This window comes from Paralichthys olivaceus, chromosome 8 (assembly GCF_024713975.1).
Source record: "Paralichthys olivaceus isolate ysfri-2021 chromosome 8, ASM2471397v2, whole genome shotgun sequence".
Lineage (NCBI taxonomy): Eukaryota > Metazoa > Chordata > Actinopteri > Pleuronectiformes > Paralichthyidae > Paralichthys > Paralichthys olivaceus.
Window position 1 is genome coordinate 15,197,083 of NC_091100.1, and position 25,069 is coordinate 15,222,151.

The window sequence follows — 25,069 nt, forward strand, 5'->3', positions numbered from 1 at the left end:
CAGCAGCCTCCCTCATTGTGCTCACATGCACTTCTCTCATACACTTCCTGTTTGTGAGAGGCTGTGATGTGCGCAGCGCAGACGTGTTTGTGCGCAACAGAAGCTTCCACGAGTAGAGACTGAGGCTGATATCAACTCTTCTGCTCCCAGGATGTGGCTTCGTCTGTTAAACCGTGATGTGCGCGATGAATGAATGAATGGATGAATGAATGGATGAACGGCACAAGCACCGAGCCGGAGACGCAGTTTTGGCCTTGGAATCTTTGGACTTTGTAGAGAGACGCGCACAGAGAAAGCATGGATGCTGGCCAGTGAACTGCAGGTAAGAGGAGGAAGACAGTTAACAGGTGCATTTTATTTTGAAGGGTGTGTGTGTGTGTGTGTGTGTGTGTGTGTGTGTGTGTGTGTTTCTTTGATTCTGTTTCATAAATTCATAAAGTTTAATCGCTCAACACTTTTCACAGACAAGAGTCACAAAGGGGACTTAAGGGGCCAATCAGATTATAGCTGGTGTCCCACCTGTGGATCCAGCTTTTTGGGCAGAGGATGACAAACACTTGATAAACAGCAAAACATTGATAGAAATCTGCAGCACATCAATTATCTGTTACAACTCCCCACTGTACTTGTATAGGAATATTTAAACTTGAAATTATAATGCAAAAATGATTGATATTGTTTTATTGCCCAACCCCACTTTATAATATCCAAGTTCATTCCTCTTCTGTTTGAAAACACTGTCAAGCTGATGGGACATATCAGCATCACGTGTAAAAGCTGGGCTGTGCACCCCCCGATATACAATTTCGGGAACTTCTGCTTTTTCAGAAGCCCTGTATGATTCATGCCTTTAGTGAACTCTGAGGAAGTAGAGAAGAAGAAGCACATGTCAGGCAGGCGCCTAGATGTTTACTGGCTTTAAATGTGTGTGTGTGTTTATAAATGGGAACATTGATTGTGCGTTGATCTCAGAAGTTTGTTTCAGCACCTTAAACAGCATCATGAGGTTATGAGAGTTTATCGTCCTGTGCTTATTACAGACAATGTGGTTTGTGTTACTGATCATGTGAGGACAAACAATCCATCAATTGTATGTAATCAGCCATAATTCAATATAATACAGTAAAAATACCATTATTCAATTCATGATTTATTTTCATTAGATACAAAGTCTGCACTAAAATGAGACAAGGAATGCAGGCAGAGCTATCTGACCCAGAAAAACACCTTCAGTTTGACACAGTTGGCTTTGAAAGCTCCACCCAATAGAAACACTGTTGAGCCAACGCCTGTACTCAACATCCTTTTACTACATGAAGTAACCACATACAGATTTCAAGCACAGTATTTATTAAAGGTCACTGTACTTGAAAGAAGAATAAAAAAAGCCGTCAGATCATTTTTCAGAGACGTGGAGTAAAAAAATATGCTAAATCACGATGTCCAGTGACATTCATAAGACAAACCACCATCACGTCATGTACACTTTGTTTTAAGCCTAAATGTTCACCAGAAGTGGCTAAGCTAGCAGACCTTAGTGTGTCCGACGGTCCCTAAACACACCTCGTTGGAAGATATCAGAGTACATTGTGTAAATTACCTCGCTTGAAGTCGAATATGAATATCGGCGCTTGTGGACACTTGCATGACATCATACGAGCAGTATGGGAGAATTTTGTGTTGTTTTACTACTTCTGAAGATTTGGTCACCAGTTACTTCAGATGTATTGGTTTCTGCTCTAACACTGTTTACACCTAAGACCTCTTAAGTGTTTTGTGGACTCACACGCTTAACCCACCCCTCCATCAGCATATGAGTAGATAATGAGGGAATTTTCATTTCTGGGTGAACTATCCCTTTCAGGGCAGAGGATGTCAGGCCTTGTTAAGCCCTATGAGACAAATTGTAATTTGTGAATATGGGCTAAACAAGTAAAACTTGATTTATTGATTTAAGTCCAAATCAAACCTCATGTTGAGATCAGTCCAAGTCAAGTCACAAGTGTTCATGAGCAAATCTCAAGTCTATTGCGCGACAATCAGGCTTAAGACCTAACTCCCTTCAAGTCAGCAATGTCCCAAGGCAGTAGAGTCTCATGTCTGAAAAAAAACCTTTACATTTGTCTTGTTTTCTAAAAGTCTCCTTCCAAGTCTGGTCTGACACAACATGCAGGGGATGAATTTGTTTGGTTTGATGTGAGGATAAGTAGCAGGGTCAATTTTGCAATTATTTATCTCTCCAGCCCTGTGATACTGTTTAAATGTTCTAGAAGGCACAATAGCACTCTGTCAGTGGTTGTTTAAGACCATAGCAAAAGAAAAAGATCAGGGTAAACATAATCAACTCCTCCTAAGTTCATGGTTTTCATCCTGCCTGTCAGAGGACAATTCTTCCCATGACAGCACAGAACCACAGGAAGGGATTATCTATTTTTTTTTTTTTTTACAAATTGATCAATTTTCCAACGAAATCAGTTGGAGTACAGTCATCTCCTGTTCTAGAGAAATATGAACTGCTGGAGATGTGTAAAGCTTGAGAAAAAAAAAACTGGATTGCGCACAGATGTTGGACATGAGGTGTAAAGTGACAGACTGTCACAATGTGTTGAGAGCATGTAGCTGAAGTCATTGAAGTCTCCCAGCTCAGCAGTGTGTGTTATTCACAACATCACATCCTGTTTGTCTCGTTATGGCTGTGGTATCAGTCAAATCTTCATCTTCACCTTTATGATGCATTTGAGCTGTGTGTGTGTGTTGTGCTCACGTGTACAACACACCTGTTTTTAGTAATATACATATACACACACTGTTTTTCTCATGTCACACACGAACAAATGTAATGAAATATAGGATTTCTACAAAGAGAGATAGGTTTCCCACTAAAACATTAGAATATTTCATGTTGTTGGTGAAATTGAACAGAAAAAGACACACAGTCCTGTTTGTGTAGCTTGAGTCACCTCTGGCTAATAATCTGCTTTAGCCCATGATATTTGAATACAATTTGGTTTTTTACAAGTGTTTATTGAGGAAGTGAAGACCAAATGCTGCACAGAGAGACATAACAAGAGACATAACAAGAGACATAGCAACCTGTGTGTTGGTGCTGTAGTTAAATGCAGAGCAAATTGTTGCATCTCAGTGTATTTTTGAAGCTGATACTTCCTGTTTGGGTCTTTTAGTTGCACTTAATGTACTTCTACTTGAATACCATAAAAAGCAATTGCGGTTTGGTTAAACAAAGATATTCTGGATTCCTTATGAGAACGGAATCAAATACAAATACCTTTTAAATATGAGATTTATTGCTTATTTACGCAAAGGAGGTTATGTTTTCACCCCTGTCCGTTTGTTTGTTTGTTAGCAAGATTCCGCAAAAACTACATAACAGATTTTCATGAAGCTTAGTAGCGGGTCAGGAAAGGACCCAATAAAATTTTGGCACAGATCTGGATCAGGTGAAGAATAAACTTTTGAAACTCAGATGGGAAATTAACTTCACTGTTCACAAAACATCCTGAGGGATTTTATCACACACACACACAAACACACACAAACACACACACACACACACACACACACACACACACACACACACACACACACACACACACACACACACACACTTCACCTTGATTTGTAACAAGAGATCCCCTCCATTGGACTGGTGTGTTCTCACCGGTAGCAACTGTTTGAACTAAAGGGAAGCACTTAATTACACCAGAGCTTTGGAGTTGGACCAATGTTGTTTCCTAAAGCCATAAGAGGCCAGTTCACATCCACAGGGTCAGCAGAGAGAGAAAGGGAGAGGGGGCATAACAGCTCTGTGTGGCCGGCAGAGGAAGACTGGATGTGAATATCAGACTCTATCAATCAGGAGGGGTCTGTGAAAAGTACTAGCATCCATATACTGTAGATACACACACACACACTCTCCTCACTGGTCTGTGGGAGTGCATCTGAGAGTCTGATCACACCACAACAATAGGGAGGCACCTGCTTCCTCAGCGGAGCAGGGGAGCTCTCTTCCTGTTAGGAAGCAGTTGGTAATGGGATCAGTGGGGGAGATAGGAAGCAGCCCGTGAGGATGGAAGGAGAGGAAAAAGAGGACAGCATGAGAAAGAAAAAGAGAGAGAGGGACACACACACAGGTGAAGGTATTGTTTGGGAAATGTTGATGCTTGCAACGCTATATGAGGAGCGCAAGAGAGTCGGAGGGAAAACAGATAGAAGCAGCTAAATTACGTGTAGTGCCCTTTCAGAAACCATTTTGATGTGGAGTCGATACAAAAGTGATGTAGAAATGATAAAAAACCTTCAATATTGTGACAAAATGAAAGCTGAGAATACAGTTAATTGCTTCCATTTGCAGCTATTTGTTGATATAACCTATTTCAAAGGTTTCTTTTCCAGTGCATATTTGTACGATGACCTGACTCAACACTGAAAACTCATGAAAAGATAGATGTCTGAGCAGCTGGGACTAATATGCTCTGGGCTCAGCTGTGTTCAAAACAGTAACCCATCTACAAACCATTATGAATATCATATTCTGTAAGGTTTGTGCTTGGTCGACGTTGGTTAGATGAGAGTAGAAGACATTGGAAAAGTTATGTGAATTGGATTTTTACCAGTGTCAAAAGGTTATGTTTTCACCCCCGACTGTTGGTTTGGCAACAGGATTACACAATAATGAGTATTTCCACAAAACTTGGGGAAGGATGAAACATTGGTCAAGAAAGAAAACCCAGTCAATCCAGAATGTTTTTGACATTTTCACAATTTACCAACGGTTATGTGATGGATCTTTATGAAAAAATATATTTTATAAGACTGATATTCATGAGTGTGTGCAATTTGGTTCAGCTTGATTGTATTCAAGGGAACTGTTGGGTCTTGGCAGCTGTATGTAATTTAGTTTGATGTTCTTTCCTGACAATATGATTAGTTTGCTGACTCAATAGTTTTCATGTTGTTGTCCGGATCATTGGTTTCTCACGGCCCTTCATTATTGAACATTAGCTCTCAGCTAATGCTCCCCTCCTACTATTTATCTGACCAGACTATCTCTGTATAGTTATGGTAAATTCAGAGATTCTGATTGTTCCATGCCAACCAAACTCTGCTTGTTATTGTCTGACTGTTGCAAGTTTTCAAGCCATGAAAAAGTGGAAGTGACCTTGTTGACTCTCTGGGACGTGCTTCATACATCCTCTTATGAAACACCACAGACTCATGCATTTGCAACATGACTAGCAACTGTACGTAAACAACTATGATGACATGAAGTTTGCTGTTATTTAGGTTTTTGTAACATGTGCACCACTGCTTGGTTGAGTAAAACCTGATATTCAAGCATCAGAAGTCTCTTCGCCTGCTGGCACCATTACCTTCTTTGAAAAATAGTTAAATGAATCCTGGGATAGGTTAGCCCAAAAAGGATCCATCTCTGGGATGGAAGGACACATTTGTCAATAGCATCAAGAAGAACCTTCGAAATTGTACTGTGTAGTCATGGCGGTGTGATGCCATATGATGTGCAGTGTAGCCTATGAATTGAGACACAGCTTGAGTCTCCCTCTGCCTGGTCTTTGGTGAGGCCTATGAGACAACATGCTCACCTCAACCCCTTCCCTCAACATCTAGTCAGCTTTCCTCTACACCCAACTTTTTCATTAAACCCTTTAAATGACATATTGTTGAGGCGTGGTGTTTGTTCTTAAGAATGCTCCTATACAGGGGTTATATATGCTAAACAAATAACCCGATAGCATCAACAGGACTATTACTGTTGGCAGTAATAAACTTTCACTGCATCGTTCACTGCATCGTGCTGCCTCATATAAGGTCATCCCCTCTTTATTACTTTTGCATGTACCCATTGAACCCCGTCACCATGGCTCTGACTTATTAGTTCCTTCCACTCTCACCGGGCTCTCGTCCAGCTCTGTCCACGCTTGACAATGACCGGAGCCCTCAGCACAAGTGTCCGATATGCTCACGTCCATACCCCTCCATACACCACATCAGTGCCTACCCGGGACCCCTCTTCAGACACAATACCTCTCTGGGGAGGAGGGGCCGATGAGAAAATCAGCTGCATGGATGTTCTGTTTACTTGTGGAGTCGGTGGTATTGTTGTTGAGAGGTAACTGAAGGAAAAAGGGAAAAGTGCTGGGGGATAATTTGGCCGCTTGAACCTGTAGTTTCCTGCCCCACTTCTCCAAATGGTCTCAATGATGAGGTCGTTTGTACAGTGTGTGTGTTTCTACTGTATATCTCATATATATCTCTTTAGAATATATAGGCAGTTGTCTGTGTAACACATGCAGTCTACAATTCCTTGGAGCTTGTGTGTTGTAACTAACAGTACAAACACATCTCAAGCTGCACTTTATATCCTGTTTGTTTCATTCGTTAAAAGAAACAGGTGACTTTAAGGTCTTTCCACATCCACCGCAGCATGAATAAATGGCATGAAGTAGCGAATAATTCACCAAAATTCACCACAGAATCTCAACACCTCTGACCAATGACATTAAGCGTGATGCCATTAAGTGAATAAATTATAGGGATAATATTCAAACTGCAGAATAAGAGGGAACAAAAGAAGAAATACCTGGGAACACTCACTATTGATGAAGAGAGGAGAAGTTGGTGAGTTTCACTGGTCTATGAGTTTAACTGTACCACAGCTGCTTCAGGACGTATTTATAGAGTTCATCGAGTATTTAATTTGTCCTGTTTGTTAACAGTCCCAATTCTGCGCATTTGGTTTAATAACTTTCTTGGACAGGAGTTAGGCTGCCTGTTGCATTATCCTAGGTTCAAGTCGATTACATCATGTTATTCTAAAGACACAAATAACTATGAGCAATAGCTAAAGACAAATATCTATCAAATGATTCCAGAAATCTCTGTCTGTCTGTATGTGGCTCAACCATTCATCTTTTTCGACTTCACATTTGACATGTGTGTCTAGAGCACCCGAAAGTGCAGTTATGAATTCGATGCGATTTGAGCACGTGATACTTTCAGTCTAATAAGCTTTGAATGAACGGGAAACCAGTACTCCATAACAGTGGCTGTTATGCGGACTCATTCAATGTAAGTAACGCTTTCCAGTTCGGGGTTTCTACGTTCTTAGTCAAGCTTCACTGAACTTTGAATAAACAGATGAACAGCTCTTAGTGCAGCAGCTGGGTTGCATCTTCGGGTTTCTCTGGACTGAGTCCTGCAGAAAGAAAACTGCAAACAGCATCACCCCTGGCTAAACAAACAACCCCTTCCACACAGGCAGGTTTAGAACACACTGTGCTTGTTTAAAATAAATTGACAAATAAACTTAATATCAGACCAAATTGGTTAGACGTGTACATGTTGTATCGGTCCAAAAAAAAAAAAGCCTCAATATCGCTTAGTAAAAATTAGCATTGATTGTATATAAGTTTGAAAATTTTCATAAGGTGAACATTTTACACGCGATAAAAAAAAATCAAGTCTTCTGTGCAAAGACCTTTAAGTGGCCTATGTGCTGGACCATCTCGTTAGGGTAATGAGGGGAGTGGGTGTGTGAGTGAGTCATTCATTGACACTATTCATTTGACAGCTTGGGGAATTTCTCAAAGTCGCTGGGGAAATTTGGAGAAAATGTAATCAGACCAAAACAGTTCTGATGTCACTGTTGACTCCTGTCTCTGCTCCGACTTCACTACAACAACCCTGTGGCAGATTAGTTTAGATAAATGTTAACTCTCTCTATCAGATGCTGCAGAGCAACTTGTGTTCGATTTCAAGATGTAAAGGCACAGTCGTTGAAGAGTTTTACAGTTGTTTTCCCAGTGTGGTTCATATTAGTAATATTTATAACTAAAGCTCAACATATTCATATCTACTTACAGCTAATTAAGTGGTCTAAAATAATTGTGGTTTGTTTTTTCAGCATGTGGCTTTTCATGTTCCCAGAAAAGATCTAAAAGAACAAATCTGTAAAAAGCTTTGGCCCCTTTTCTTTAGGGAAGTGTTCATTCTGCTTGCAAAATCGGACGTTTCCCAGTATTTACATAAATGTACTGTATTTCTGTAGAAGAAATCCAAAATTTGGAAAGAGACGCTTCAAAACTATATATCAAACATTAACATAATGTATTAGTCACAACCTCGTAATTTGATTTCAATAAATGAATGAAAACAAAATTAATTAAATCTATCACACTATCTTCACATCAAATTTCTTCATTTTGATGTATCCCAATTCGATAAGTCAGTGAACCAAAGTCATCCAAGTTTTTTTGAAATAGACAATGTGTTCGAAAAGAAATCCAGAAATCTTGTATGTTTTCAAATGAAATATTAGGATAAATTACTGAAAATAACAAAGTTAGAAGACAACACTACATTTTGATCCTCAGCCGCCAGAAGAGCATTAGTTTGAATGTAGAAATGGAAAAAAACACATTTCTTTGGTTGCCTTACCTACATTAACATGGACAACATTTGTGAGATGAAGTCACTGATGGGACGTCCCTGGTATGTTGTTATAGATACTGTATATAAACTGTGGTGACTTCTGTATTCATAACAGAACTGAAACCACTTACCACACCTGGGTTGTCCTGAGTTGCTGCATGAAAAACATCCCAACGCACTGACAAACAGAAAGTTTAAGAAAAAAGGTGAAGTTTAGCACATGCTCATGTCTTCAGTGAAGATGTGATGTATTTACTATGTTAATGTGGTAATGCTGGACTATCTGCACCATCTGTCCTATCTACAGCAGTTTCACATCTTCACCACAGTCAAGAAGGTGATGTTTTCAGTGTTGCTTATCTGGTTGACTGTTGTCAGGATTACAAAAACAACTTCTGAAGCTTTTATATAGAAACTTAGACAGGGTGGGGTATTAGCCAAGGATACAGGATCGAGAGAAAGGGCATTTTTTCGATGAAAACATCTGTTTTGTTTATGGACCCAATAACCATGAATATGTGAAATCGGTGCAGTTTGAATTCAAGATGACTGTTGGGCATTGATGGAGGTATGTGCTCTACTGAGGGTCATTCTAGTGTTTTCATTAATGTTTGTTCATCAGCAGGATTATGCAAAATCTAAGGAAACAATTTTCTTGAAACTTGGTGGAAGGATGGGTAGTGGAGAACCCATTAAACGCTGGAACAGATATTGATCAGGGGCAGATCCAAGAATTTTTCTTGACACATTTTCTGTGAAAATTGCATATTTTGGAATGATTTCCCAGGGAATAGTGATGGATTTGAAACTCTGGCATATTAAGGGGGCTGATACATTGATACAGATTTTAAATATGAAATCACCCAAGGCTTTTTTTCTCTTCTAACCCTATGACATAATTCATATTGTGAAAATAGATGTTTTTGTTTGCTTAAAGGTGAGTGTGTAAGATTTGGGTGAAGGGAGTTTTTGGCAGAAATTGAATATAAAATAATCCTAGTGATGTTTTTACTGGTGTGTTTCATCTAAATTGTATGAATTGTTGTTTTCTTTACGATAGATTTTAAAAACTTTAAATTGACATTCTCTGTGGAGGACGCCATGTTTTTTACTGTTGTCCAAACTGGACAAACTAAAACCTTTTTAGAGTTTTCATGACAGCTGAAGTTCACCACAGGTTCTCTTTCATGTTTGCAAGGGGAGGGTGAGCTGAGGGGCATTCAGCTGCAACATGAAACTTCACCTCTAGATGTCACTACATTCTACACACTGAACCTTTAAATTTTGCTGCTGTCAAGTTTGCTAATGTTTACTACCTGTTGATGTTCCTCTGTGCTGAGCCACTTTGTTTAACTTTGTGTGTGTTACACGTAATTTTGAAACCCTAAGTGAGTTTGTATTAGTATGTTGATGTTCCTCTTATTATTGGTCCTGTTTATAGTGGATATAAGCATTTCTTCTTTTTCATACATGTCAATAAGGCTCATGTTTGTAGAACATTCTTCTGCTTTACTTCTTGGTTTGTGCTCACATGTTGATGGAGATAAGTGACATGAGCAAAAGCTTAAGGTGTTTTGTTCTTGTTGGATGTAATGTTTTACATTCATCACAGGCCGCTGGACTTCAAACAAAACCAGCTGATCTGAGGCAGGGCAGCGTCCACATACTTGCCCAACACTTGTCAAATGAAGAACTTCTTTTTATAACAGAGAACCATGGTCATCATGAGACATTACAAAGAACATGTATTTATTTATGATGATATATAATATAAAACCAGCAGGTGTGTGTTTTGCTCTGTGTGATATTTCAGGAATTATATAACAACACAACAGCAGCAAGCTACTCGCGTGTCAACACCATGTGCCTTTATGGTTTGAGTATCTTCTTAGACTCATTTTCATACTTACCGGGGTGATCTGCCTTCATGCAAAGCAGATGTGATAGCTGATGTGATACTGTGCATGAAAAGAGAAGAGTGTGTGTGTGTGTGTGTGTGTGTACGTGCAAACATTATTCATTCACACCAAAGAATTTCAAGATAATACATGGATGGAAATTGAGTGTCATATGTTGATAGTTCACGTCAGGTCTCTCTGCTGCCTCTCCACAGAGCCTGAGCGGTGAAGATGCAGCACACCTCGTGTACAGAGGACAGGATCCAGCACGCTCTGGACCGGTGTCTGGACGGGCTGAGACAGAGCCCCACAGCTGCACACCACTGGAACGGTAAGACTCGGGGACGTGCTAAACTTGGTGGATTGATTCTGTATGAGTTAGGGAAAAACCCATGCTGTGGATCCAGATCAGGGGGCAGATCCAGTAATTCTTTTTTGGGGGCGAGGGTGTTTTTCAAAATTTTTGTGAATGTACTAACGCAGATATCTTAATGAAAAAACAGGCATTTATGAGTACTGATGAATGAACCGGTGAAATTTGGTGCTAATCCAGATAATGATCCGTATGCATCTGATCATAATACATGTAAATACAAAATGGTGATACAGTCAGTCCTGGCGTAGGTTTATACTCTCTGGGTCTCCTTCTAGTTAAGTTTCTTCACCAGGATTGTGATGCATATTTCTCCATTTTATAAATGAGAACTTGTGAGAAATAAAGGAGACAGTTGTGTTTTTAGCATCATTGCAGCACATGTTTGACTGTAGCTCATGTTTTTAAAGCACAGGAACTTTCTAATCTCATGGCAGAGCATTTACTTCTTCTGTACTTGAAAAAATTTAGCCCTCAGTCTATAACTTTGTCAAAATGCATAATTCCCAAAATTACTTAATTAAGGATGTCAATTTAAAATGTTCCTCTTCATCCAGATCTGTGCACATCATTATACTTGTGTTGAAAATATTGGACTAACTCAAAGATGAAAATTTCCTGTATCTGATCTAAAGCCACATCAAAATTATATCTCTTCATTATTTGATGGCCTTAACCTTCCTGATGTTATTTTTGTTATGTTATTTCTATCAACAGTTAGACATGAAGAGAACTGAAAAACAGACTTGGCAGAGATTGAGAGACAAGTTATAGAGTAGTGCCCACTAAAGATGAAAACCATTACCCTTCAGTATTCGTCATGGTGGTGCAGTGGTTGACACTCTTGCCTTTAAGTGAGAAGGTTCTGAGTTTGAATCTTCTGGACGACCAACCTTAAGCATTCATATATTTCTCTAGGTGTTCTGGTTTCCTCCCACAGTCTAGCAGGTTCGGTTACTTTGTGACTCTAAATTGTCTCAAGGTGTGAATGGGAGCTAATGGTTGTCTGTGTCTGTGTGTCGGCCCTGTGATGAACCTGTCCAGGGTGCACCCCGCCTCTTGCTTTGCTCAAAGGCTCATAATCTTGTGTGGAATCAAGGCTTCTCTTTCTTCGAAATGAAACGCAACACACTTTCTCAGAAATATTAACCACAGCCAACACATTTGGACGTGATATTTGCTGAGTGCAGTGGTAACTCGAACAGAAGGCCGTTGTTTGTTCTCCCTTTGTCGACACAAGACCGCTGTGTGACAGACGCTCCACCAGCAAATATGGGGCATGTGAGTTCAAGAGCGCCTGAGTTTGTTGTTGGTGATGCTGCTGCGTGCTCTCATCAGGGAAATGTGTTATTGGTTGCTGGAGGAAGTTGTGTGAATTGACAGGTGAGAGGAAGTGGTGCCACAGAACCACAGGCTGTGGGTGAGGCAGGAGATACTGCTGCTGGGTGAAAACAGGGTGGATAGACTCGACTCCCACACAACAACCAGAGCCACATAGAGTGAAATATATATTTACAGAGACATGTGCTGTGTTTTATGCCCTGATAGACATCCAGTGCAAGGGTGAAAATGTTGTATCAAGATTACAGTGGCCACAAGTATCATGTTATCAGTATTACCACAGTATTTTTAGTTTTCAGTAGTTTTTTTTACTCAAATGATATAATTATCATCCATGAAAATAACACTGGAAGCTATTGCTGTTATATTATCAACCACATCACCATGGTAATCATGGTAATTTCACACAGTATAACTAACCATCATAAATTTTATGCCGACATAAAGAGAAACCAGATTTTTTTTTTTATCCCTAACATGAATAGAAGATTTCCAGGGATTTGTATGTTTTCAACGAGAGTGATTACATTCATGTCAACATGCTCTTCTTTACAAAAATTCACTTCTCATCAGACTCATCATAAAACTCCCAGGTTCATTTTCTGCGCTGCCACCTTATCTCAATTAACCTCTGGAGCTCAGGATGCAAATATACCTCTGAGCTTTAAATAGACACGACACACTATGTGTTTTGTATGATAGATTGTATGATAACACTCATGTCTGCAAAGAGCTGCTGAGAAATGAAGCTACCGACAGAATGTTGGAACATATTTGTGTGCCACAGCTTTGCTCAAATTCCACAAAATCTATGTTTTAACTTAACGATTTTAGAAGTAAATTCATGTTTGACAGATTAAAATGTAGGACAGGTGATTTTTTCTTTATCTACTTTACATGTAAGATATGAATGAGTGTATTTACATGTGTTTCAGTGCTGATGTGCTCAGCGGGTCAGTCGATGAACCGCTGGAGCCTGGAGGAGTTGGTGAAGAGAGACCCTGAGAATTTCCTCATCCTCTTACAGCAGATCATCATAAAGACCAAAGAGGTGAGAGAACAAAGGGCAAAGGTCATGGTCCAAGGAAGCATATTGTCCACTGCGTGCATAGTTATTCTGACATCTGTCTGTCTCTCTTATTACTATGTATTGATTTAGGTTCAGGAGCAGTGTCAGTATGAGCTGGTGGCTCCCCTCGCGATCATGTTCTCCTCCACACTGCTTCAGGTACAAATCGTCTTCATCCAGATGTTGTCGAAAACGTTAAACCTTTCGTCACCTCTCAGTGACAATCCTAGTGTTTCACATGTGTAAGAGAACTCTCCATACCAAAGGTGAACTGGTTCCTCCATTAAAAAAAAACACTGTGACATTTCTTAAAAGTAGAACTGAGTCAAAAGCCTCTAGCCCAGATTCAAAAACAACATTCTAAATCACACCGTTTGCTGGCTCGACAACAAAACAACCTTTGGCTCATAAACACCTCTTGTGTTTCTGAGTCGGCTTCAGAGTCCAAAGCAGAAAGTGTTGTCACACATTGGTTGTTGTTGTTGTAGAGCTCATCTGTCAGATATAGAGCAACCGATTATGTTACAGTTTTTTTTTGTTTTGTTTTTTTTAATTTTAAAATGAAAAAATATAACTTTGGTTGTTTGTCATTAAACCTAGATAATGGAAAAACTACATTACTGTTCTGTACTTATTTACCTTAAAATGTAAGTAACTATTTTTTAAGTAATAATGTAAGATGAGATTTATTTTTGGTGATTTATTTAGTAGATTATTACATAATTGTCCACAGTTTCCTGTTTGAGAATTTATATAATTTATTTAATGATAATTATATACAGATCATATGCTGTCGACATATTTGATTCTGCTGCTTGATTTAGATCTGGAACTATATAAAGTGGGGCACAATACCTGCATGTAATTTGGGTGATGTTTAACATCAGTGGAGTGATACGATGTCAGATGGAACATACCACTTTAGTTGTGAAAAGTGTCCCACGTTGTTAGATTCGAACATTAAACGTTTTTGTCATCCCTAAATTAAGACTAGGAGTTAAACCACGCCTCACCATAATAATACTGAGTATGATTGTAATAAAGAAAACTTAGAACAGGATCAAATTGAACATTTATTTAAATTTAGTTGCACTCCTTATGGAGCAATGACTTCAGTTTAATCATGGGCGTAAAACTAGTTTTTGCACAATTATATTGTCACTTCCTCTGAATCAAACCCTTTGTCATAGTTCACACTTATTCACAGATGAGTCATTTCTGTATCATAGAGAGTCCTTTTTAATCTTAATTCATTTTTGATGACACTAGATACATTTTTTGAGTTATTCGTTAAAAATTGGCTTATTTCAGCTTCTTAAACAACAGAATGTAAACTTAATCAAGAAAACAACCCCTGCCCCCAAAAACTATTTTAGAGTCATCAGCAATGGAGGTAATTAGTTGATGGTCTGAATGGCAGGCTTCAAGGGTCACACAGTTCAGTCATAAGACATGTCCTCCCTATCCAGTCCCACTGCGTCTCAACACAACCCTGATCAAATGTCTGTCTTGTTCTTTGGCTGCAGACACCTCACTGTCCTCCAGACACTGAGCTGCTGGAGGAAGCCATCGAGGTGTTTCGCTGCTTCCTCACCTGGCCGGAGCCATACTCCAATGTGTGTAAGAACCTCCTGTCCACACTACAGCTGGAGCTCAAGGCGCCAGGTAATGATGGAGGACATTGTTTATGTTCAGGGAATTTCTTTTTCTCTATGTGTCTATTTTTGCCCGACTGTGAACTGTCTCTAACACAGAAGTTCTTCAGCTCATGTGGTGCGTTCAAAAGCGTTTTTCCAACCCTTACCATCGTCCTCCCCCTAGTGGCAGGTCAAAGGAATGCATTTAGATTGTCGCTTGCTTGTACCACAAACAGCAGCATCAGAGAGAGGAAGATGAATGTCATATGGTTTTGGAGCTGATGTAAGTCCAGCTTTTACAAAACAAAGAAAAGCAGAAGCCACACGTGAACACCTAAACTGAAATTTACAGGAAGGGTCGACAGAAAGAACACAACAAATAAATACGTCTCTATGATTCATCATAAACCCTCAGACAGGACAGAGTATATATTTTTGCTTTGTTTAAATTCAATCTTTCTATTGTGTTTTTAAATATATACTGTATATGAAGACATTATTATCCATATATCCATATATATATTTACTCCTCTCCAGTTGGTTTAAAAGCATCCAATCAAATTGTTTCTGTTTTGTTTTCCTCTCAGGGATTTCCTTTCAGAGACTGGTGAGGGAGGAGCAAGGCCTCAACACCTCCAGCCACAGCTCCAAGATCATGTAAGTCCACACAGTGACTGAAACCTGTCCATGGTCGTGTTATACATACATATACGTAAAGTCTGACTCAAGAACGATAGAATTTCATATATGTACTGTGTGTGTACAGTTTCTCATAGTTCAACTGCAACTGAGGTGATGTTTCTGTGATTTCAATGTATTGGTGATATTCACACTAATAATTATTGAAATATATATTCACATAGAATTTAAAAGACAAACAAAACATAAATCCTTACATTATTATATACATTGAAAGCAGTTCTGAAGAGGGGGGTTTTAAGAAGAGGTTTGAAAGTGGACGGGTCCCTAACCCACTTAGGTGTTTAACTTGGAAAGTCCCTTTTCTTCCCCATTAATACCCCACCAGCATCATAGCACTCTGTTTGCATCCTCCTCATTCACACCTCACCATCATCTGTCTGCTGCCTGCAGGACTGTGCTGCTGATGAACCCGGGGGAAGTGCCTGCCGACTTTCTCTCTGTGGCCGAGCAGCTCAGTCACATTACGCACTCACAGAAAGAGACGTACATCACACTGATCAAACACGCCTTCCAGTCCACGCTGGGCACCAAGTACCCTCTACAAAGTATCCACAGAGCCCTGCAGGTACGTACTCAAAGCAACGACTCTAAAGGAATGACAGCGCCACAAAAATGAAACCAAAGTGTCTCTGTCTCCATCTGGTGGCTGGCAGAAGTATAGGTTACCCTGCCTCCCAGCTGGATTAAAAAGTCCAAGTGATTTCCCAAATTTGTTCTCAATGATTAACTCAGACTCCAAGATGGCACTAATTGTATGCGAAGAATAGTTTTCAGTTCTGGACAGTGGGAGCAGAATGTTGGAAAATAGTCATGTTATCCACTTCATTTAGACTCTTTGGCTCGTGCAGTGGAGGAGGCTCATACTGAAAGTTCTCAGAGAATATAGTTCAAGATGTTAATGTCTTGAATTGTTTTTCACATAAACACATAAGTTTAAAAGGAAATCTGACCTATCAGTTTTAACTACATTTCACTTAAAACCCTGTTTGCCTGCATTTCAAATGAATAATTGTAGATTATATTTGAAGTTGGAATTGCATAGAGACTTTGGTTTACATGAACAAGTAAGCAATACCATGGAAATATGGAGCTTTATACTGTATCTCTACTATACATACAATTTTGATGAAAAAATTTACATAAATTATTAGAAAGATTTCTATAAAGTCTAATAAGACATTTATTTCAGATTTCAGAACGGGGTGATAATACATGAATGTATATTATGCCTCATCTTTGCAGGAAAAACCTGTGGATGAATTGGGTGAGATCTTTTCTGTAGTAAGCGACATCTTGGAGACGGCAGCTGCATTTAATGACCCTCTGATGGGACGCAATCATGTGATCCAGGGACTGGAGGGACTGAGGGAGAGAATCAGAATCCCAGCATCCAACGGGAGGAAGTGTGATGGTAAGAGGGTGGATTTTATGATACACACAGTGGATCGCATCATTTTGATATTTCAGTTTCCAGTAAACAGTGCTTTTATTTCACTCTGTTTCCTGTCCCAACCTTGCAGGAATGCTACAGACGCTACCACTGCCCACAGCCAAGTGTTACATGTTTCACTGGGAGAAAGACAACTTTGGTAAAGTATTCAGTATGATGCCTTTCGTCTCATAATTCATCCATGATGAAGAGCAGTTTTCATTTCTCCTTTAAGTGCCATGAAATATATCTTTAATTTAAATATAATAACCATTTTACAATACAATGCGTAATCCTTTCAATTTGTCTTTTGCAAATTTGCTACACAACAAAATGATCCATGTGATGGGAAGTGAGCTCGGCAGCATGAATACTAATCTCCCTCCCCTTTAGACAGCTCTTGTTCTGCTGAATTTAACTGATGTCTTTCCGTTTTGATTCCTGCAGATGACCTGAACACCCTGTTGGAGCACGGCCCTGACAATCTCAGCACTAACAGGGAGGCTGAGGAAGGAGAGGAGGAAGGAGAGGAGGTAGACATTGATGGTGACGATGAGGAGGATGGAACAGAGTTGGATGCAGAAGACGAGGTGGAGGAGGATGAAGAATTGCCTTCTATGACTATTATCCCTAATGGGTACAGTGGCAACCACCGTGCTTCCACCTTCTCCACCATCTCGTCCCTGTCCACCGCCTCCAAAGACTCCATGTTCTCCACCTTGTCTGTGACCTCGGAGTCCTACGCTCAGTCGCTCTTCTCCATCACTTCTGGAGCTGACAGTGACTACGTTGATGATTACGATGACTATATCTGCTCGTCCCCTGTCACGGAAAAATGTTCGCCAAGGTCAAAAACATTGCCTCGGCTCAGCCAGCACCTGTACCGGTTCTTCTCCAAGAGCCCTCGCTCACTGCACCGTGCGAAAAGCTTGGGAAACACAGAATCTAAAGAGCTTCTGGTGGTGCGAGAAAAACGCTCCAACTCTCTGCCGCAGCAAGTCAAGTTACGCAGTTTTGAGCCGCTGCTCCAGCCACAAAGTCAAACTCTCAGACACGTGTGCTTCAGACGGAGGCCAATTCTTAGCAGTGATGAGGACAGTAAGAATATCACGCTGAGGGTTGTTGTGTTTGGTGCCGATCACGTGGCAGGGAAGGTGGCCCGGGCCTATGATAGCCTGAGGCGGAAGGAGAGTGCATGTCCACATCTCACCAGGGTCTTCAAGCTTGAGTTCTACTTCGTGCCTGTGAAACGGGACTCGACTGGAGGTCACCTGAGGTTACCTAGTCCTTTGCCTCAAACTCGAATGCCAAAAGCCCTGTCTAATGTAAGAAGAATAAAACCCCAACTTAAGCTCAAACACCGAACACAAAGATTTGTTTATAAAATAATTTCTTGAGCTAGGTTGTACTTTTCTGTGAGTAAAGAAAGAGAAATTTAGACCTGCACCTATAATTTCTGCTTTTTGTTTCAAGCAGGGTCTTCACCACTCGAGCACAGGGGACAGTACTAATGACATTGCCCATCTCCTTGGTATGTTGGACCCTTGGTACGAAAGAAACACCCTCAGCCTGCTCAACCTGCCTACCAACGTTGTCTGCCAGGTACAACTGGAATCTGATTTCTATACTGTTTCACCTGAGTTATCATTCTAAAACATCATTAGGGCCACATTAAGGAAAATAAATCTGCAGTTTAGTGAATAAGTTGTAACATTACAGAAAATAAAGTGCATTTTAGCCTCAATGTCACTTTACAGGGGAGATATCAGAAGATCAGTCTGTCACCTGCAAATGAGGAATGTTGAGCATCTTGTTAAATTTCTTTTTAAGGTTTTACAATTAACAAACAATATCATGTGTCAGGACTTTGAAAAGATTGTGTCTACACTTTTTTCTTAGTTTCTGAAGTATAAAAATTTGATTGTTCTGAGATTTTGGATCCAGGAGTGGAACTCTGATGAGCACGGGTTTTCCTTGCTGGTTGTTCTGAACAAACTTATTAATTGAGTTCTCTTAATTCTTCTAATTATCATCACTTTTTTCCTCATTAAATTGCGACTTTTGTCTCATAATATTACAAAATTACTCTCAAATGTATTTTCAACATGTCCCTAATACTCAGTTGCATCATTCAGACCTTTCCATAATGTCACTTTACAACACTTTGTTTGTTATATCCTGCTGTGTAATTGTATTAAGTGTAGCTTTTTTTATTTTGCTGTTGGGTTCTGCAGCAAACCTCAAAGACAGAGTCAGAGTCCTATGATGGTTCGTATGAGCAGCGTCTACCCATCCTGGCCGACCTGGTCCTGTACTACTGCCGCTACGCTACCCGGCCAGCGCTGATCCAACTCTATCAGGCTGAGGTTAGACACACTTTTATACAAGAAACACACACACACACACACACACACACCTCTGAGTAATAAAACTGTTATATTCAGTAATATTCCATAATCTATAGAGGATCTTTGATGTTGCAGTTGACGTTAGCCGGCGGTGAGAGGAGGACTGAGGTGTTTGTCCACTCCCTAGAGTTGGGTCACACTGCAGGAACACGAGCCATCAAAGCCATGGGTGAGTGTGACACACACTCACACACACACACTCACACACTCACATATGCACACACACACACACACATATCCTAGCAACGATGCCACAGTAAAAGAATCCTCCACGTTTTTCCGTGCAGTGGAACGCATCATCAGTTATTATGAGGTCGAGACTGGATAGAATTTATGGCAGGAAGAACATCTGTTATTTCTATATCATGATTCATACTTCTACTTTTCTAGTTTCGCTCATCACCGCTGCTCACACTTCTGATTTTTCATTTCCTTCGAGAAGTAAAAATGTAGGGAGAGATATTCAGGCCTTGTTTGATGGGTGTTACTGTGGAACTGTCTGGTGTTGTTTTGTTCCATTACGCACTAAACTACTCACTAGTTTTTAAAATGTACCTCCACCAGGGAAGATGTATTTTCATGCCTGACTGTTAGTTAGTTTGTTAGTTTGTAAGCAAGATCACACAAAAGCAACAGAACAAACTTCCTTGAAACTTGGTGGAGGGGTGTGGTGTGGGTCAAGAAAGAACCAAGAATCAAGTTTTGGAGCAGATCGGGATCAGGGGGATCCAGGAATTCTTTTTCACAACATTGTGAGATAAGGTGTTTTCCCTGGAATATTCATGAATCTTAATTTATTTGAGTTAAATGTTAAATAATTTTTATTGCTCTAATCCAAAATGTCTTAGAGAACCATGACTCCCACATGAATTACTAATGTGTGTATGTTTTCTCTCTGTGTATAGGAGCTGCCAGTAAGCGGTTTGGTATTGACGGTGACCGAGAGGCAGTGCCTCTAATGTTGGAGGTGGTGTACAGCAGGGTAAGATGATGGGCTATTAATTCAAATTTAAATTGTGTCAAAGATGGTAACTAAAGGTGAGAAGGCTTTTTCTATCAGGGCCTCGAGTCTCTGGAACAACTTACTTACGTTGTTTTAATTATGATTATTTTGTAAAACACTTTGTAATCTTGTTTAGATCATTTTATATATGTATTATTATTATTACTGGCCAGACTTGTAAACATCACCATCATCTGTCAAGGTGTATTGATGTTATTACAGATCTGTATTTATAGAACTGTAGGCCTGTCCCTTATTTTTTGATAAGATGGATTTCTTCTGTGAAATGTTTCTCCCAGTTAAAACCTCCTGCTGTAGCCTTGGTGCAATTATCATTGAGAAAGTTTTTTCCCCCATTTCACAATATATTTGTGTTTCTCCAGAGCAACAATAACTTCACCCTCCCTACCTTTCTCCTCCTCAGGTGGTTATTAGTGGGAGAAGCCAGTGGAAAAGAGAATCAAAAGTCTGTACTTCAGTGAACTTGACCAAAGCATGCAAGAACCCTGAGGAACTAGGTACGCTGCTGCTGCTGCTGCTGCTTCGCTGTCAGTGAACTCTTTCAAGTAGTCGTGAGAATATGTACACTGGAGTCATGCCTCACCTCGATAATTACTGTTTATGATGGGATCTGAAAAGTTATAGTTTCAATTATATTATATATGTTATAGTACAGTTCTCCTTGGCCCAGATTAGTGCTACAATGTCACACTTTTCTGTTATTTGGGCCATATTCGCCATTCAACAGTAGGCTCACTTCCATTTTATTTAGAAGTGTTGCATCATTTCCTGAAGTGGCCCATACCCATATTCTATCTGGAATAAGTATTGTCCTGCTGTGAAACATTTGCTGTAACTGTGTGTGTAATTTAACAGATTCAAAGATGGAGTGCCTGCAGCTCATGATGACTGAGGTTGTGAAGAGGCAGAACGGGAAAAGCAAAAAGGGCTACAACCAGGTTAGCTCGACGTGAGCTCTGTGTCGGCGGTTTGTGGTTTAAAAAAAAAAAAAGGCAACTTGCTTATAAACAACTCTGAAACACCCTCCCTATTTCAAGACCTCAACACTTCCTGGATAGTGTCTCAAACTCGTATCAGACTTATCTCTCATCTCACGTATGTTGAGAAATATGTTTTTCATACAGACATCGAGGTGGAACAAGAAGCCACAACACAGGAAAGACTTGTGTCTTGTTGTTTTTTGTTTGTAGCTTAAACTCCAGATTTGGGCAATAGTCAGTACTCACCTCAGAAGAGTATATTTGAATGATTGTCAAAAGTAGTTGGAATTATTATCAAATTGTATGTAATTTTATAGAATAAATGTAAAATAAGAGAGTTTCAAGTTTTATTTGTCATGGGTAAGTTAACACAGGGTCAACAGCACAATGAAAAGTGTAGGATAAGTAGTACAGGTCTGCTCAGCAATACATTAAGAGTAATGTCAGAAATTATAAAGTAAGAAAAGGAGAAAAAAATAGTAGAAAGTCAAAGAGTCAAAGAGCTCAATATAAAAATGTAATGCAATACTATATATATACTATATATATTACAAGTGTAAAACTGAGGAATCAAGTGTAGTCTGTATTATATGTATATTTTGGGATTGTACATTGAGCAGATATGCAGAGGATTGTTGGACGTGAATTGAAATACGAGTGTAGAAGCCTAATGACGATGTTCTTTCTATTTGTAGCAGCTGAGTTTGACAGAGGTGAAGGTGGATAAGGTGCAGGTGAGCGGAGCTGGAAACACAACCTTTGCTGTGTGTCTGGACCAGGATGAGAAGAAAATAGTACAGACTGTCACCAAGTGAGGAGTTACACACACACACACACACACACACACACACACACACACACACACACACACACACACACACACACACACACACACACACACAACCTTGTACTAGTTTTTTGGTGAGGACACTCATTTGTTTAAAGGACTCCATAGCCCTCTCTTGTTTTATTATTTGATTTATTTATTTACTTATTCCTTTCATGGTGCGATTTTAACAATTAATTTGGCATTTATGGTTTTAAACACTCACAGAAACACTAATGGAAAATATCATATTATACATTATATTTATTTACACAGGACTTGTGGCTTCAACCGAAATGTTGCTCATTGACAGCCAATCAAATCATAGTCAAACAAACATTAGCCAATCAAATAACGGTAATGTGAAAGAAGAGGCTGAGGCAGCTGGTGAACTTGGTGTGCTTGGTGTATTTCCTGTGTACTTTTTCTTTAGTGTTGTATTGATTTCTAGTATGTTTTGTCTGCATGAAACCTGGGTATGTTGTGTGTACCAGGCATGACACTCTGATTATTGACGTTATGAGGATCGCGCCAGCACCAAGCGTTGGGCACGCCCACCATCAAAGCTTAATGCAACAGTTCAGCGTCAATCACAGCCTTTACAAGTGTTCTTATCTGTCTATCTCCCATGTCTCTCTCTTTCCCTGAAGGTGTGAAATATCAGTGTGCTATAAACCCGACAGTTTCACCGACTGGAGACTAAGAAAATCCAGGAATTCTGCCCAAATCCAGCCTCTGCACCCGACCTTCTGCTCCCTCCTCTGCCTGCCCATCGTCACGTTCAGCGGGGCACTTCCCTGAGCCTGGTGACCTCTGGTTTAGCGGTGTCTGGACACAGACTGCAGAGGAGCAGTGCACAGAATGTCATGACGTGAGCAGAGGGCGTATAGTTGGAAAACTGCAGACCAGGCTGGCGTGTTCATACAAACACATAAGGATAAATCCGGATACAGTGGCTGATATGATGATGAATTCAAATTTGTATGTGCCGAGCAATCATTGACTATTGTTCGGGAAACTGCTCAAGTTTCCGTCTTTGGGTTTCAGTTCCTCATTTCCTTTTTTAAGAGAAGTGGCTTTAACCACAGAAACAAGAGAATGAGTTTGGTCAAACAGGGTGAATGAACAAAGTCTCAGGTGAGACGACCAACATGCTCTACTGACAGATGGACTGTGAACATTTTGAGATCTTCTTCGAGTCAAAGCAAAATAACTTTTCTCTAGATTGACTTGGACATAGGGGATCATGGGAAAACGTTTACACCTGCTGACAAGACTGTAACATATAATTATCTGTCTACATGACTTTATCTGAGAATGGACACTATAAATCTGAACAATGATCAAGTTTGTAAAATATTGAATTACGCAGCATATATTTTTTAATGTTTGTTGTAAATGTACTTAACATTTCTCCTGAGTAACTTTGATATCACTGTCTTAACTGGAGTTATAAATACAACCAGCAGGGGGCTCTGTTTACATTCCCTTTGATTACACATGTACAGAGGACTCCAGAGTTGGTGACTCTTTAAATAGAAAAAGTCTATCTTTGTAAAGTAGCTGTTGTCAGAACTATATTTCAATGAAAACATTCATCTCGTGAGTGGACACATATGGAAAATATAGATTTCCAAAAAACAATGCACATTTTTATTTTTAAAGAAATGACTTTGAAATGACTCATGACGTGTTTTGAAACTGTTGTAAAGGGATAATAACTGGATCACCTGACATGAAATAGCACTGCATAGATGCACTTGAACATTAGATGAAATGAATTAGGTACTTTAATGCTGTCCTCTACTCTCCTTACACACCTTCTCTGACAGAATACTCAAAATGCAATATAGTTTTTTATAAATATATGTATGTCATTCATGCAATTCTATGTCAGGGATCATTAAAATATATGAATATATTTGAAATCTGTCTTTCTAACTTTCATCTTGTTGTTGCTTGTCCCAGGTATGTGTAACTAAGTATTTACTGTATTTAGGTTCTATTTTAATGGTCTTGAGTGTTTTCATTTTATAAATTTTATAATAACTCTACTTCACTAATCACCACATTTCAAAAAGTCTGCCATTAACCCCACTATAAGACATTTAACTGAAAGCTTAACTACATTTTCTCATAAAATGTAATAACAAAAGTTCCCAACAGTCCATAAACATATGAAATTAGCTCCTCAACAAAAAACACATTTTGAACGATGCTCACTCATTAGTATAAATAATCCAATATTAAGTTTGGAACTGTTTTACTCTCACATTGGCAGTATTTCATGTATAAAGACCATCCAGAAGATCAAGTTTTAAAAGTCCCTAGAAAAGAACAAAGATCCACCTATCTATCTTATCTATCTATCTTATCTATATTATCTATCGATCTACCTTATCTATCTATCTTATCTATATTATCTATCTATCTACCTTATCTATCTATCTATCTTATCTATCTATCTATCTTATCTATCTAGCTTTCTTATCTATCTTATCTATCTATCTATCTCTCTATCTCTCTATCTATCTATCTATCTATCATACAGCCATCTATCTATCTATGTATCTATCGATGATACAGCCATCTATCTATCCATCTATCTTTCCATCTATCAATCTATCTATCTATCTATCATACAGCCATCTATCTATCTATCCATCTATCTATCTATCTATCTATCTATCTATCTATCTATCTATCTTTCCATCTATCTATATATCTATCATACAGCCATCTCTGTCTCTCTCTATCTATTTATCTATCATACAGCCATCTATCCATCTATCTATCTATTTATCTATCCATCTATTTATCTATCTATCTATCTATATATCTATCTATCTATCTATCTATCCATCTATCTATCTATCTATCTATCTTTCCATCTATCTATCTATCTATCATACA

General features: G+C 39.3%; 1 protein-coding gene across 10 annotated transcripts; it reads left to right on the top strand.

The window, feature by feature from the left end:
• pik3r5 (phosphoinositide-3-kinase, regulatory subunit 5) lies at positions 1-24,084 on the top strand. Of its 10 annotated transcripts, none has more exons than XM_069529710.1 (18): positions 1-322; positions 10,583-10,698; positions 13,017-13,132; positions 13,241-13,309; positions 14,677-14,815; positions 15,375-15,444; positions 15,880-16,054; positions 16,732-16,900; positions 17,010-17,078; positions 17,366-18,243; positions 18,395-18,520; positions 19,153-19,284; positions 19,402-19,495; positions 20,232-20,308; positions 20,754-20,847; positions 21,206-21,288; positions 22,026-22,141; positions 22,807-24,084. In XM_069529710.1, the coding sequence occupies exons 2-18, from the start codon at positions 10,599-10,601 to the stop codon at positions 22,955-22,957; spliced, it is 2,658 nt and encodes an 885-aa protein (XP_069385811.1). In that variant the 5' UTR covers positions 1-322; positions 10,583-10,598; the 3' UTR covers positions 22,958-24,084. The 10 variants fall into 10 exon arrangements, with proteins under 10 accessions (XP_069385811.1, XP_069385816.1, XP_069385808.1 ...); XM_069529715.1 differs by having other exon boundaries at positions 22,029-22,141; XM_069529707.1 differs by having other exon boundaries at positions 15-322; positions 18,392-18,520.
• The last annotated feature ends 985 nt before the right edge of the window (positions 24,085-25,069 follow it).

What these genes read in the sequence shown, in the direction of transcription:
- pik3r5 (XM_069529707.1), top strand. Translation starts at nt 10,599, where the DNA reads ATGCAGCACACCTCGTGTACAGAGGACAGGATCCAGCACGCTCTGGAC. An exon ending in CAACGGGAGGAAGTGTGATG is followed by an intron (nt 16,901 to 17,009) that starts GTAAGAGGGTGG and finishes CCAACCTTGCAG; the next exon opens with GAATGCTACAGACGCTACCA. An exon ending in CTACCAACGTTGTCTGCCAG is followed by an intron (nt 18,521 to 19,152) that starts GTACAACTGGAA and finishes TGGGTTCTGCAG; the next exon opens with CAAACCTCAAAGACAGAGTC.